Source organism: Oncorhynchus kisutch, linkage group LG7 (genome assembly GCF_002021735.2).
Source record: "Oncorhynchus kisutch isolate 150728-3 linkage group LG7, Okis_V2, whole genome shotgun sequence".
NCBI lineage: Eukaryota > Metazoa > Chordata > Actinopteri > Salmoniformes > Salmonidae > Oncorhynchus > Oncorhynchus kisutch.
The window spans coordinates 13,244,803-13,261,151 of record NC_034180.2 but is presented as its reverse complement, the minus strand read 5'-3'; the positions used below and the strand labels follow the sequence as shown (position 1 = coordinate 13,261,151).

Here is a 16,349-nt window from a genome sequence, read left to right as displayed (position 1 = left end):
TGGTGAGTTAGGGATGGTAGTGGTTGTGGTGGGGGTTGCTGTCAGACTCACCTGGCATTTGGTAGCCCTGGGGGGGGCCTGGTGAGATGTGGGGTGGAGGGGGGGGAGTGTGGTGGTGTTTCTGCTGGAGACGGAAGTCCTTCTCGCTCCGGGAGCGGGTGCGCTCCGGCAGCCGCTCGGACAGGTCCGAACTGGGCCAGGCCCGCCGCAGGTTGGTGCTGCGGGTATTCTTCATAGTGACCCCAGGGGCAAGCGGCCTGCTACGGGGGCTACTACTGGGTTCGGGGGGAGGCCAACCTGAGGCTTAGTGCCTCCCCCACATCAGCAGGGTCGCCCCGTGCAATGGATCAGGCGAGAGACATGACGGAGGACCAGCGTGCACGCTTGCATACACACACACACACACACGTTTAGTCATTCACATCCACAGGCAAGCTACTACAGCCGCCTCTCAATCCAGACTGCGGTGGATTGGCATCTGCTGCGTTTTCCCGGGCTGATCCATTGCGGCGGTGGTGGTTGCGCCAGGCATCACCCTTTTTTTTATGTCAGCGATCAGTCCGAACCACCATTTGTAGCATCCCTGTTCGCATGCGTCGGGAGGCGCATTACGTAGCCGCTATGCTGCGGAAGGGGAGGGGGTGGCAGGGGTAAGGATGAAGAAAATGGGGCATGGGAAGCAAGGAGGGAGGATGGCGAGGAGAGATGGAGGTGTGGGAAAGGAAGGTTGGAGGGGGTTGGTTCAGGTGAATGTAGTTTTTTTGGGGTGGAGGGGAATTGGGGGAGGGGGGGGGAATTGGGGGAGGGGGTGGAGAGGGAATAGATGGGTAGAGAATCGGCAGTTTAGCTGTAGAGGCTGTTCTCCGACAATAGCTCAATTCACCATGGGAGCTATAGGCGGAAAACAAAAGAGCCCCCCTTTGAGGGAAAAAAAAGAGAAATAATAGCGCCCTTTACCCTGACCTCCACTGAAAAACTCTACAGATTGCAGAGTGTAGCGGAGGCCAAATCCACCGCGCAAGACCCGCTCGTCCTCGACGACACCACACCTGGAAAGGGTGGGGAGAGAAAAAAAGGCGCATAGAATGGAGCGCATATAAATAAAACAAATCCCAGAATAGATATCCTCCTCTCTCGTGAAAATCCAATACGAGAATCCAATCCTAAAAGGCTCGTTATATCATCCATTCATTCAACCAACAGAGCTGCAGCTAACTCCAGTCAACGGCCAATGTATTTCAACGCCAACCACCGCAGCTGCCGCTGCTCCCAGAACCTCAAGAAAGAGTGTGTGTGTGTGCGCGCGCGTGCCTGCCCACTGCGCGAGATTGTGCGTGTGTCTGTGTCTGGGTGACTGAGATGATGGGAGGGGTAGAGAGAGCGAGTGAGAGACCGAGGACAGACGTATAGCGGAGAAGAAAGAAAATAACAACATTCACACACACAAAGATGCAGCAACCACATGTGTCCTGCAAGCAATTTATTCCAGTTGGATAAAGGGACTAATGAAGAGAAATCCTCTGGTTGAATGTGTTTTTTAACCAACCCCTCTCTCGTTCTCTCCCTCCCTCTCTAACTCTCTTTCTCTCAGCTGCCTCTCTAACTCTCTCTCTCTCAGCTGTGCAGCGCCACTGCAGGAAAGGGGGCAGGATAAGCATGAGACCCTCTCCCTCTCATCCCCTCTTGAGACATGTCCCATGCTAATTGAAGAACTGTCCTGCATTACATGCAAACTGAACAACCCCCAAAGCTTGGCTCCACCCCCAGCTTCTGGCCCAGCCTATGAAAGCTCTGCTACTAGATTGACAGAGAAAGTGCTAAAATTGTTAGCACCTCTATATCACCACTGTATAACAATGAATGGTATTAAAAAATACAACAGAAACACCATCAAGGATTTGCTTCATCCATATTCACAGCAATTTCATATTTCTTATTTCTATTCAAAAATGCATATAGTTTTACTTGGCTTACACAGAACATTCCTTCTAAAGTCATGCTTAGGACTTCTTTCCCCTATTCCCACTCGTAAGTGACACTGAAGACAACTTAAAGGGGTCCCATCTTGATCATACAGTAAGACCTTATCTACATTTATCTAGCCTACTTTTGTGTTTAATAAATGTCGTAGTTCAACAACAATACTTGGTAGACCAGTCAGTCCTTAACTCTGAGGTTTGTGTCTTTGAGGTGATAGGGATTAGAGGCATGAGGATACGCAGCTTCCCCCCACCCACAAAGACCCCATACACACTCAGGTTGAACAACTGAGGTACAACTGACATTTTTGTGATACAATGGAGAGTTTGTCTACACACAAAATGTTTACGCAACCATTGTGCAGTGTCTCCACAACACTTGTGTAATTAGATCAGACAAACTCTGTTGTATCACAACAGTTGTGCCAGACGTGTTGTACATCAGTTGTACAACTTGAGTATGTACAAAGCCAAAGGTCTTTAATCCCTTTCCCCTCAAAATTGACATTTTTTTGTATTTCAAGGATGTTAATAATTAATATGGGCTATGGCAGAGATGAACTAATGAGATCACAGAGGCTCCTACACACACACACACACACACACACACACACACACACACACACACACACACACACACACACACACACACACACACACACACACACACACACACACACACACACACACACACACACACACACACACCTAATTAGATGAAACTTTTTGGGGGGCGAATTCAATGTAACATTGCTATTACCAGGCATCATCCTCCATGACTCCTAGCGTGAACTCTTGACTATTCTGAAAATTATAGGACTAAAACCACATGCAATGACTTGCAATAAACTTAATTCAGCATCAATGATTCTATTTAATCACAATTGTAAACCAATATGTTATTCATGCAAAAAAAAAAATACAAACTCAAAATAACATGCATGAATTTGGTTTTACCTTTCCAAATGTCAGGGGCACACATGGCATTCAGACGTTTTTATCTCAATATCAAATCATTTCTGGGTAACAATTATGTGCTTTACTGTTTTTTTTCTCATTAAAATGGTCAAAAATAAACAAAAAACACAACAACAAAAAACTATTTCGCAAGCAAGAATTTTGCTTGGACTGTCTGGGAGTGGTCCTTAAGAGTGATTGACCTAACTGCGCTCATAAAATGATGGGTTCAACTGGAGTTCTTCTAAAATCCTCAAAGATCCTCAAAGAACCTTAGGGTTCTTTCGCAATGAAAAACAGCCCCAAACAGTTCTTCAAATAACTTCTTAGGAGGTGGGGTTCATCGAGGAACCCCCATATTTCCTGAACTATATTCTGTCTCATATATTGTATATTGTTTCCGTAAAGCCAACATGGCTTTACACTCATTAACGTAAATTTCCAATCTAGAGCAGTTCTCACTTTTGTGAGAATGAACTAGCTAATGTTAGCTTCGTTGACGTTAGCTACCTAAGTTAGCTGGCTAATCAACTAAGTAACATTAACTAACTAACGACGGTGACCTGTCCAGACGAGATGTTACAACGAACTGAATCGGTCAATGGAGGGCTTCCTCTTTATATAGCCTGCTACAGCATGCAATACTATTAACTCACAAGGGGGCATAACATTACATGTACAATACTATCCCATTTTGGAAATGTTACATGTATAAAATATTGAACAATGTGTACAAAGATCGCTTTAAATCTGATATTAGGCCTGTATGGCAGTACTTTTACTGTATGGCAATACTGTATTGGCGAGTGCTTTCTCCAATATGTTCTATTTTGCATTAAATTGTATGTCGATGCCATTTATCTTTCAATATTTATTTAATATATACACTAGCATTCAAAACTTTGGGGTCACTTAGAAATGTACTTGATAGCACACGCGCGCAGCCGGTTTGGGTTCAGTGTAATGTAATTCAAGGAGGTAGAGAGGCGAGGCAGGGGTGAGGATATCATCCTTTGTGGGCTATACTCTGCCTTGTCTCAGGATGGTAAATTGGTGGTTGAAGATATCCCTCTAGTGGTGTGGGGGCTGTGCTTTGGCAAAGTGGGTGGGGTTATATCCTGCCTGTTTGGCCCTGTCCGGGGGTATCATCGAATGGGGCCACAGTGTCTCCTGACCCATCCTGTCTCAGCCTCCAGTATTTCTGCTGCAGTAGTTTATGTGTCGGGTGCCTAGGGTTAGTTTGTTATATCTGGAGTACTACTCCTGTCTTATCCGGTGTCCTGTGTGAATTTAAGCATGCTCTCTCTAATTCTCTCTTTCTCTCTTTCTTTCTCTCTCTCTGAGAACCTGAGCACAAGGACCATGCCTCAGGACTACCTGGCATGAAGACTCCTTGCTGTCCCCAGTCCACCTGGCCGTGCTGCTGCTCCAGTTTCAACTGTTCTGCCTGCGGCTATGGAATCCTGACCTGTTCACCGGACGTGCTACCTGTCCCAGACCTGCTGTTTTCAACTCTCTAAAGACAGCAGGAGTGGTAGAGATACTCTTAATGATCGGCTATGAAAAGCCAACTGACATTTACTCCTGAGGTGCTGACTTGCTGTACCCTCAACAACTACTGTGATTATTATTATTTGACCATGCTGGTCATTTATGAACATTTGAACATCTTGGCCATGTTCTGTTATAATCTCCACCCGGCACAGCCAGAAGAGGACTGGCCACCCCTCATAGCCTGGTTCCTCTCTAGGTTTCTTCCTAGGTTTTGGCCTTTCTAGGGAGTTTTTCCTAGTCACCGTGCTTCTACACCTGCATTGGTTGCTGTTTGGGGTTTTAGGCTGGGTGTCTGTACAGCACTTTGAGATATCCGCTGATGTAGGAAGGGCTATATAAATACATTTGATTTGATTTGATCCTGCTATTTTAACAGTCCCTGAAGGACAATACAGAAGCGGTATTTGCTCTTATTCCTTCCATTTCTCTAATGTATTTTGTAATAAAATTAGCAAGTGCTTTACTTTACTAGGACTCAAGACCACAGCAGCGATCCTGCTCTTGCCCTACCTCTTCAATGATGACCCAAGTGGCCTTACGTCCGTGACAAGGTATGACTATGCACAAATAATCTGTCTCTTCATAAACATAAGTGTGCATGCTTATATAAAACTACAGCTGAACATGTGTATTCATCTTTTCTTACTTTTGTTGACACAGATTTCACCGCTCCCCAGTCCTTTATTTAACATGGGCGGAAATCCATTTCACCATGAGAGTGAAATCCCGCTGGCCTTTGATGGGGCGAACATACACGCCCTAGAGGACGTTCCCATGGGACTTGGGGCTCTGCTAGGGCTGGATTTTTTATTTTCTGTTAAGTTTCCCAAAAATGTCAGAGAAACACTTATGTTCTTAAATTACTGTTTTGGGAATAAAGATGGCAAACTTCCTAACATAACTAAGTGGTTGTTGGACACACACACACACACACACACACACACACACACACACACACACACACACACACACACACACACACACACACACACACACACACACACACACACACACACACACACACACACACACACAAAAGCAAAAAAAATCTGTATTTAGCATCAAGTCTACAATATTGTTAGTTTACCTATGATACATTTTTTATGCATGTTGTTTTTATTGTACATCATTCTTTTTTATAAATGTCAAGAAAAGCACTATACAAAGTACATTTATTATTTATTATGGTCTGACATGTCTGCAGAAATGTTGCAATTTTGTAATGTGTTTTGTTTGGGATATTGTTTTGTAAACAATGCATGCTTTTCAACCATTCACTGCCTACACCCGCACGCCCGACAAGCATCACCACCCTGGATGGTTCCGACCTAGAATATGTGGACATCTATAACTACCTAGGTGTCTGGCTAGACTGCAAACTCTCCTTCCAGACAAACATCTCCAATCCAAAATCAAATCTAGAATAGGCTTTCTATTTCGCAACAAAGCCCCCTTCACTCACGCTGCAAAACTTACCCTAGTAAAACTGACTATCCTACCGATCCTCGACTTCGGCGATGTCATCTACAAAATAGCTTCCAATACTCTACTCAGCAAACTGGATGCAGTTTATCATAGTGCCATCCGTTTTGTTACTAAAGCACCTTATACCACCCACCACTGCAACCTGTACGCTCTAGTCGGCTGGCCCTCGCTACATGTTCGTCGCCAGACCCTCTGGCTCCAGGTCACCTACAAGTCTATGCTAGGTAAAGCTCCGCCTTATCTCAGTTCACTGGTCACGATGGCAACATCCACCCGTAGCACGCGCTCCAGCAGGTGTATCTCACTGATCGCAAAAATCTCTGAAGTTGGAGACTTTTATCTCCCTCACCAACTTTAAACATCTGTTATCTGAGCAGCTAACCGATTGCTGCAGCTGTACATAGTCCATCGGTATATAGCCCACCCAATTTACCTACCTCATCTCCATACTGTTTTTATTTTATTTACTTTTCTGCTCTTTTGCACACCAGTATCTCTACCTGTACATGTTCATCTGATCATTTATCACTCCAGTGTTAATCTGCTAAATTGTAATTATTCACTCCTATGGCCTATTTATTGCCTACCTCCTCATGCCTTTTGCAGACAATGTATATAGATTTTTTTTCTATATGTTATTGACTTGTTTATTGTTTATATTTTACTCCATGTGTAACTCTGTGTTGTTGTCTGTTCACACTGCCATTCTTTATCTTGGCCAGGTCGCAGTTGCAAATGAGAACTTGTTCTCAACTAGCCTACCTGGTTAAATAAAGGTGAAATAAAATAAAAATAAAGTAAATAAAAATCTGCCAAGATTGCCCTTTTTGGCTCTTGCCAATTTGCATCCTCCCGCATGTCCACAACATAGGATAACTCTCAAAGGAAAAAAGATTAATCTTTAGCAACGACGCTTATGCTGTGGGTAAGTAAACTAAACCATATTTTGGCTAGTTATACAGTACATAAAGGGATATATTATATTTATCTTGTGGCCCCAACTTTAAACACACTTTTGGATATGAATGAATTGTAAGTCAACCAAACAGGTGACCCAGCTGGCAAAATATGGCACATTTTTTCGTTTTCGTTTTTAAACGGTTCTTGTTGAAAGGACGTCATATAACCTGTTCCTATAACCTGATCCTATAACCTGATCCAACAAGTCTCTGTTACAACCAGTTTTGCCTGTCGGGAAAGTTTGATACTCACCAATCTGATCTTCTTAAGGGTAGGACCCAATGACTGTATATATGAATGGTCAAAGATATCGTTCACGTGACACCATTCATTCCTTTCTGAAGACTCAATAGGCATTGAAGCCAAATTAAGTCGGTTCAGATGGCATCTCATGGAGAAATAACATGTGCAGTTTGAGCTCCAGTAAGTGACGTTGCAGGGTAGCTCAGTGCTGCCACCTCTCATTGACTAGCAACTAAATTATCCTTATAACTCTTTCTGTTTGCAATTTTAAAATAATAGGTTCAGGGACATACATTTGGTGTATTAAAAGCAATTATTGGTGCCATGATAATCTTCAAACCACTTTTTTATTTACACAAAGTGTACATTTTTCCATTCACTATAATAGGGGATCCTGTTTTCTGCTAACAGTTTTCTGTTTTACTACAGTCTTGAAGGAGTTCCCACATATGCTGAGCACTTGTTGTATGCTTTTCAACTCAGCCCAAACCCTCTCAATTGGGTTGAGGTCGGGTGATTGTGGAGGCCAGGTCATCTGCTGCAGCACTCCATCACTCTCCTTCTTGGTCAAATAGCCCTTACACAGCCTGGAGGTGTGTTGGGTCATTGTCCTGTTGAAAAACAAATGATTGTCCCACTCAGTGCAAACCAGATGGGACGGCGTATCGCTGCATAATGCTGTGGTAGCCATGCTCGTTCAGTGTGCCTTGAATTCTAAATAAATCACAGACAGTGTCACCAGCAACAAACCATCACACCTCCTCCTCCATGCTTCACGGTGGGAACCGCACATGCAAAGATCATCCATTCACCTACTCTACATCTCACAAAGACATGGCAGATTTTTAAACAAAAATCTCACATTTGGACTCATCAGACCAAAGGACAGATTTCCACTGGTCTAATGTCCATTGTTTCTTGGCCCAAGCAAGTCTCTTCTTTTTATTGGTGTCCTTTAGTAGTGATTTCTTTGAAGCAACTCGACCATGAAGGCCTGAAGGTCTCCTCTGAACAATTGATGTTGAGATGTGTCTGTTACTTGAACTCTGTGAAGCATTTATTTGGGCTGCAGTATCGGAGTCTGGTAACTCTAAGTTATTCTCTGTAGCAGAGGTAACTCTGTTTCTTCCTTTCATGTGTCGGTCCTCATCATCATAGCGCTTGATTGATTTTGCGACTGTACTTGAAGAAACATTCCGGATTGAGTGACCTTCATATTTTTTTTTACCTTTATTTAACGAGGCAAGTCAATAAAAAAAAAAACAACAACAGTTTTTTGGTTACTATATGATTCCATAGTTGATGTCTTCACTATTATTCTAGAATGTAGAAAATAGTACAAATAAAGAAAAACCCTTGAATGAGTAGGTGTCCAAACTTGATTGCTACTGTGTACTTATTCACATCCAGTTCTTGTAGGAAATGCAAACTTGTAGCGTATGAGTTTTAAAAAGGCGTTTAAAGTTTTAAAATTTCCACTTTGTGACGTTTCAGACTTGATTTCCCATAACGAAAAATGTATCAACCCCTACAATAATCCATATAACAATTCACATTTCCTGTTGCTTCAGGATTATTTTCCTGCTGTAGCAAACTGTCTCAAAGTAAGATCATACCTCTGTACGGCCAACGACAATACGTTTCCACAGACTGACACTGCGACTGTGCATTGATCAGCCAACCACTCCAGAAACGGAGCCTTCCTTAAAGCATGTTTGTTTTTGTTGAAACCCCTCAAAGGGCTCTTTTGAGTGTGAACGCAAACGCCAGCTCACAATGGAGCCCCCAGTCATTGTCTCTATAGCATGGCGGCCATTGCTTGCTGCAGAGCCTGCTGACTCATGAGTATAGATGGAGGGAGAAATGAAGGAGGGATGAAGGAGGAGATGAGGGAGGGAGGGGGATAGAGGGGACAGTGTCAAGTTTGCTGAAGTTCATTCATAGCAAAGAGAAAAGAGGAGAGGAAGAGAGGAGGGGGAGACGCAACAAGCCAGCCATCTTATTTCTCAATCACGCTGCAACAGCCCCCGTTGCCATGACAACCCAGTCCGATGATCTCATAGCTGCTACCAAGTGCCATCCCTTAAAAAGAGCCAAGAGTTGTTGTTGGAGCTATAGACACGGAACAGACCACAGACAGAGCCAAGCACACAGCAGACGCACAGGAAAAGCAATACAAAAACTGACACTTTGAAGCTGCTGTATGGGAAATATGTAGAGTTCTACAGAACACAGGCATTGTAGAGTACAACAATGTTCAGATCAATTCAGTTTCATACCAGTGAGCCAGCTATGGATCAAATACACATGTGCTGTATTTGAATTACATGTAATGACTCATTTGAAACAGCATTTGTTGTGTATATGGAATGTACTTTCATACAATATTCTATTAAATACATACTTTGAAAGCATTTGGGATCTCTTTCTATTGGTGTGAGTGTGTGTTAAATTTGTGTGTTAAATGTGTTAAATTTCACGTAATTTCAATTGAGGAAACACTGTAAACCTCTAGAGTTGTTTAAAGAATATGAATTAATAAATTAATACAACTCTCTTACCTGGTGATAACCAAAGTTATTTGTATTTTTGTTGTCTTACAGCACTTGAACAGTTTGCAAACAGAAGATGACTATTAAATCACAAGAAAAAGTTATATTTCTATGAAATGGCATTCATTGAGCACAGATCGGGCCCTATTTGCAAGTGAAAATGTAGTGTGACGCATTTGCAATGTTTACATTTTGATTGGTGGTCAGGCCAACTCTTTGATAGTTGGTCCACCTTACAGTGTCCCTAGTATTTTCACTTAAATATGCATCTGGTCACACAGAACTCAAAAGATGGGCCACTGTTCATATGCAACCAAGTATTGAGCCCCCTGGTGGCTGCTGACCAAACCCAAAGGTGTGAATACATTAGTGCACACTGTAGCAAACCGTAGCAAAAACGTTTTGCAAGAAAAATTTGTTTCTTAATGAACAAATTCAGCTATGTCCCTCCGCACTTCGGCTTCCGTTTGATTCCTAGTGAATATATACATCCCGGGTGGTGTTCAGTAGGCACAAAACAGTGGGAAAAACTGTGAAACAGGAAGTTACTACCTGAATCTCTCCAATATTGACTTGCCTAGTTAAATAAAAATACAGTAAAAAAAATAAGAAACTCTTGTTTTCATTTTCCGTTGCAGGGCTATGCCCTAATGAACATGACCCTGGCAGGGATCCCCTTAGTTGAGTCATCCCCTTAGCTGGTGAATCAGAAGTACATGTACAGTGTTAGACGAGGTCTTAAAAGAAACATTGTAAACTTGGCCTTGATAATCATCTTCAGGTTTTAAGCAAGGTGACTGCAGCAACAAAATGCAATACTAGCTATCTCACACTGCTAAATGAATAGCCTAGGGGGCCTGTTTTCCAGACAGAGATTCTCCATTCAGAATGCTTTTCAGTCCTGAACTAGGCTTAATCTGTCCAGTTTACAGGACACAGATTAAGCCTTATCCTGGACTAAGAAGCATGTTCAATGGAGAATATCTAGACTTCTATGAAACATACACAATAGGTCAAAATATGGTAAGCATTAGGCTAGGGGCCAATGTACCGTTGGGCCGAAATTAAAAAGAGTATGTGTGTGAGAAAACAAAATACTATTTATTATGCTTAATTCAATGTGCAAACACACCTGAAGAGCTACTGCTACTTGGATATAAGCCAATGAGGTCAGTGCAGCTGCAGCATCAACTTCCCTCTATGGCTTTGTCAATGTGGGTTGCCTGGGCAGAAAACAATTACAATTCAACACATTTTGTTGCCTTGACAAGCGAATAAACTTTTGCCCGTTTTTATTCCAAACAAACATCCACACACATTTTTTTTTTAAACATGTACTAAAAAACATTTCCAAATGCAGTACTTCCTGTTTTCTGAGTATCCCCATTTGCAGGCATTATCATAGTGAAGGAAGTATTCTAATGTGGGTAAATACAGAACACTTTCCATTCCACATCAGAGACATCCAGGGTGTAGACTATTATTTACAGGTCTGTAATGTTGTTTTTCAAAACTACAGTGAACGTTCAAGTAGAAACAGGTTAGGGGTTGAGAAGGCCTTACGAATTAAAAGCATAATTCCAACACCTTTATTTTCAAAATAATTCTCAGTTTCCACATTGACCTCAGGGGGCAAGCCAACATGTCATGAGGCATAAGGTACTACATCTCTGAGAAATTACATTTGCTCCAAGATGTCACACATCACTACTGTATAGATCGCTATAGATTTGGTGTGGGCAATCTGTGGGTGAAGGTTTTTGGTCTAGCCAGCAGTAACACACCTGATTCTATGAATCATCCAATGAATCATTGTCTTCCATGAAGGCTCATCGTCTTCTATTAAAACTTAGATTTAGTAGAATCAGGTGGAGCTTGCACCCACATTGGCCCCTCGCAGGGTAAAATTGCCCACATTTTCTCCAAACCTTATGTTTATTTTCACGTAGTTGTGTCTCAATAGGGCATTAGGCTCTAAATAGGAGTTGAGTGCAAGTGTTGGGTCACTCTGAGGAAGACATCAGCTTGACATCGAAACTTCAGTCATCTGTAACCTGCTCATCATAACAATGGATTAAAGCTGTGAAAAATAATTTAACCTCTGTATTTTCTGTTGAGTACTTTCTCCAAATCCTTGTTCAAGCCAAGTGTTCAATTGACTTTAAATGTCTGTTTTAAAACACAATTTGAGAATATTATTTTAAAAAATGCATGCACAAATCATTTCAAAGTAACTTTAGATGAAGTTATGTGGTTATGATTGTTGCCCTTGTGAGGTAACTAAGGGATCTGGGAGTGATGTCTAATGTATTTACAGCCAGAAAGCAATGATGCATACCCCACAAGACATGCCACCAGAGGTCTCTTCACAATCCCCAAGTCCAGAACAGGTGCACAGTACTACATAGAGACATGACTACATTGAACTCTATTCCACATCAGGTAACTGATGCAAGCAATATAATCAGATTTAGAAAAACAGGTAAAAAATACCAGTGGTGTGAAGTACTTAAGTTAAAAGACTTTAAAGTACTACTTAAGTTGTTTTTTGGGGTATCTGTACTTTACTATTTATATTTTTGACAACTTTTACTTCACTACATTTCTAAAGAAAATAATGTACTTTTTACTCCATACATTTTCCCTGACACCCAAAAGTACTTGTTACATTTTGAATGCTAAGCAGGATAAGGGTCCAATTCACACATTATCAAGAGAACATCCCTGGTCATCTCTACTGCCTCTAATCTGGCGGACACACTAAACACAAAAGCTTTCTTTGTAAAGTGTTGGAGTGTTGGAGTGTGCCCCTTGCTTATTGTACATTTATTGTACATTTTTTCAAAAACAAGAAAATTGTGCCATCTGTTTTGCATTATATAAGGAATTTACTTTTGATACTTTTTACTTTTGATAGTATAATTAAAACCAAATACTTTTACTCAAGTAGCATTTTACTGGGTGACTTTCACTTTTATTTGAGTCATTTTCTATTAAGATATATTTACTTTAAATAAATAAAAATATTGAATCTTTATTTAACTAAGCAAGTCAGTTAAGAAACAATTCTTATTTACAATGACAGCCTACACCGGCCAAACCCGGACGACACTGGGCCAATTGTGTGCCGCCCTATGGGACTCCCAATCACGGCCGGTTGTGATACAGCCTGAATTCAAACCAGGGTGTCTGTAGTAACGCTTCTAGCACTGAGATGCAGTGCCTTAGACCGCTGTGCCACTCGGGAAACCCTAAGTATGACAATTGCATACTTTTTCCACCACTGAAAAATACACCTTTACGGAACAGTGGGGTCTTTGAGGAGACATACTCAAAGGTGCAGACACACGCATATGCACACATTGTAATATTGTTGTATGGTGGTATTATACATTTTGTATTGTACATTTTGTATTGTAGATATGCATGTAGTTGTGTAAAAAAATTATATGATGTAGTGTTTTATCTTTTGTTTTATGTGTAATGTAAGTGTTTTAAGATGCTGGCAGCAGCTAACAGGGATTCCTTTTAAATACAAATACAAATGATAGAGCAATGAGCAGCAGGCGACAAAAAGCTTGGCATTGTGTGACCCATCCAAAGCTTTTGTTATATAATTGTGATCCACCAAGTAAACACACATCTGTAGAAATAGACCGTGCTAAATAAAGTTTCCTTCATAAAATATACTGTATATTTCAACGTTTTTTTCCCCCATCATGACCACCAAATAGTATCCAAGATGGCGTAGCAGTCGGACATCTTCATCCTCGTCTTGTCGTATCCCAAGTATATATATTTGTATATATTTTTCTTCGCATATCTTTTAAAAAATATTTTTCTAAACCGCAACTTCAAAATACTCTCCTGCAACCCGCCTCACCCAATGTGGTGTGGATAGTTTTTTTTCTAAAGTATTTTTATCTACCACGGAACCAGAATCCCCCAACAGAAGCTAGCCAGCTCACTAGCTACTAGCTAGTAGTCAGCTAACCACTGCTAGCAGTCATCAACTTTAGCTCGGAAAGCTCTCGCCAGATTCAAACCAAATCATACCGGACCTATTTTCTCTCCATATCCCCGGGTTCCTACCGCAAGTTCTGAACCTTTTCACCTGGATCATCGCAGCTAGCTAGCTGCAATCTGAGTGACTACTCTTGGCTAATGTCTCTGTCCCGAAGCAAGCACCAATTAGCCTGAAGCTAGCCAATGCTAGGCCCATCTCCCGGCTAGCTGAAGAGGCCCATCAGCCACTCCTGGGCTACAATACCCGGATCCCTTCTACTGCCGGTACGGGGCACAGAACCCCGCTGATCCTTCACGACTAGACTACCGACGCAATCTGCTAGAGGGGGTACTCAACTGGCTCCTAAGTCGCGACGTCCCCTGAATGTCCATCTGCTAGCCTGCTAGCCGCGGCCCGCTAGCTGTCTAGAGCATATTAGACTGTTAGCTGAATAGATCCATCGGCCAATTTCTTGGGCCACTATACCTATTTTTCCAATTTGACTTGGACCCCTCTGCTACTCGGAACCCTACTAATCCATCACGACTGGTCTATCAACGTCACCACACGCGGAGGCTAAAACAGACTTTCCTCCGTCGCGACGTCCCTCTTAAGGCCCTCCTCATAGCTTGCTAGCATGCTAGCTGTCTGAACCGCCGTGTCTCCAGACAGCCCAACCACTCACTGGACCCCTATGATCACTTGGCAACACATGCCTCTCTCTAATATCAATATGCCTTGTCTATTACTGTCCTGGTTAGTGATTATTGTCTTATTTCACTGTAGAGCCTGTAGCCCTGCTCAATATGCCTTAACCAATCAGTGAGTTCCACCTCCCACATATGCGGTGACATCACCTGGTTTAAACATCTCTAGAGACAATATCTCTCTCATCAATACTCAATGCCTAGATTTACCTCCAATGTGTCTCACATCCTACCATACCTTTGGCTGTACATTATGCCTTGAATCTATTCTATGGTGCCCAGAAACCTGCTCCTTTAACTCTCTGTTCCGAACGTACTAGACGACCAGTTCTGATAGCCTTTAGCTATACCCTTATCCTACTCCTCCTCTGATCCTCTGCTGATGTAGAGGTTAATCCAGGCCCTGCAGTGTCTAGCTCCACTCCTACTCCCCAGGAGCTTGCATTTGTTGAATTCTGTAACCGTAAAATCCTTGGTTTCATGCATGTTAAAATTAGAAGCCTCCTCCCTAAGTTTGTTTTATTCACTGCTTTAGCACAATCTGCCAATCCAGATGTCCGAGCCGTGTCTGAATCCTGGCTTAGGAAGAACACCAAAAACCCTGAAATTTCCATCCCTAACTATCACATTTTACGACAAGAAAGAACTACCAAAGGGGGCGGTGTTGCAATCTATCGACTCAAAATCCACCTTTCCAGAAACAAGTCTCTCACCGTTGCCGCTTGCTATAGACCACCCTCTGCTCTCAGCTGTGCCCGGGACAACATATGTGAATTGATTGCCCCCCATCTATCTTCTGAGCTCATGCTGCTAAGTGACCTAAACCGGGACATGCTTAACACACCGGCCATCCTACAATCTAAGCTTGATGCTATCAATCTCACACAAATTATCAATAAACCCACCAGGTACAACCCCAAATCTGTAAACACGGGCACCCTCATAGATAGCCTAACCAACCTGCTCTCCAAATACACCTCTGCTGTTTTCATCCAAGATCTCAGCGATCACTGCCTCATTGCCTGCATCCGTAATGGGTCTGCGGTCAAACGACCAACCCTCATCACTGTCAAACGCTCCCTAAAACACTTCAGCGAGCAGGCCTTTCTAATCGACCTGGCCCGGGTATCCTGGAAGGATATTGACCTCATCTCGTCAGTAGAGGATGCCTGGTTATTCTTTAAAAGTGCCTTCATCACCATCTTAAATAAGCATGCCCCATTCAACAACAAAAAAAATAGAACCAGGAACAGAAATAGCCCTTGGTTCTCTCCAGACCTGACTGCCCTTGACCAGCACAAAAACATCCTGTGGCGTTTTGCATTAGCATTGAATAGCCCCCGTGATATGCAACTTTTCAGGGAAGTTAGGAATCAATATACACAGGCAGTTAGGAAAGCTAAGGCTAGCTTCTTCAAGCAGAAATTTGCATCCTGTAGTACAAACTCAAAAACGTTCTGGGACACTGTAAAGTCCTTTGAGAATAAGAGCATCTCCTCCCAGCTGCCCACTGCACTGAGGCTAGGAAACACTGTCACCACGATAAATCCACTATAATTGAGAATTTCAATAAGCATTCTTCTACAGCTGGCCATGATTTACACCTGGCTACCCCTACCCCGGTCAACAGCCCTGCACCCCCCACAGCAACTCGACTAAGCCTCCCCCATTTCTCCTTCCCCCAAATCCAGATAGCTGATGTTCTGAAAGAGCCCTACAAATCAGCCGGGCTAGACAATTTGGACCCTCTCTTTCTAAAATTATCTGAAGAAATTGTTGCAACCCCTACTACTAGCCTGTTCAACCTCTCTTTCGTATCGTCTGAGATTCCCAAAGATTGGAAAGCTGCCGCGGTCATCCCCTCTTCAAAGGGGGAGACACTCTAGACCCAAACTGCTACAGACCT

At 42.6% G+C, this 16,349-nt stretch overlaps 1 protein-coding gene across 1 annotated transcript in view; it reads right to left on the bottom strand.

Annotated features, from left to right (window-relative positions):
- The window catches only part of LOC109894206 (storkhead-box protein 2-like), a 33,219-nt gene extending 31,645 nt beyond the window's left edge, over positions 1 to 1,574 (bottom strand). Inside the window, exon 1 of the mRNA XM_020487498.2 lies at positions 52 to 1,574. Within this exon, the coding sequence (XP_020343087.1) occupies positions 52 to 235 (184 nt within the window). The 5' untranslated portion in view covers positions 236 to 1,574. The remainder of the gene's footprint in view (positions 1 to 51) is intronic.
- Positions 1,575 to 16,349: the final 14,775 nt, after the last annotated feature.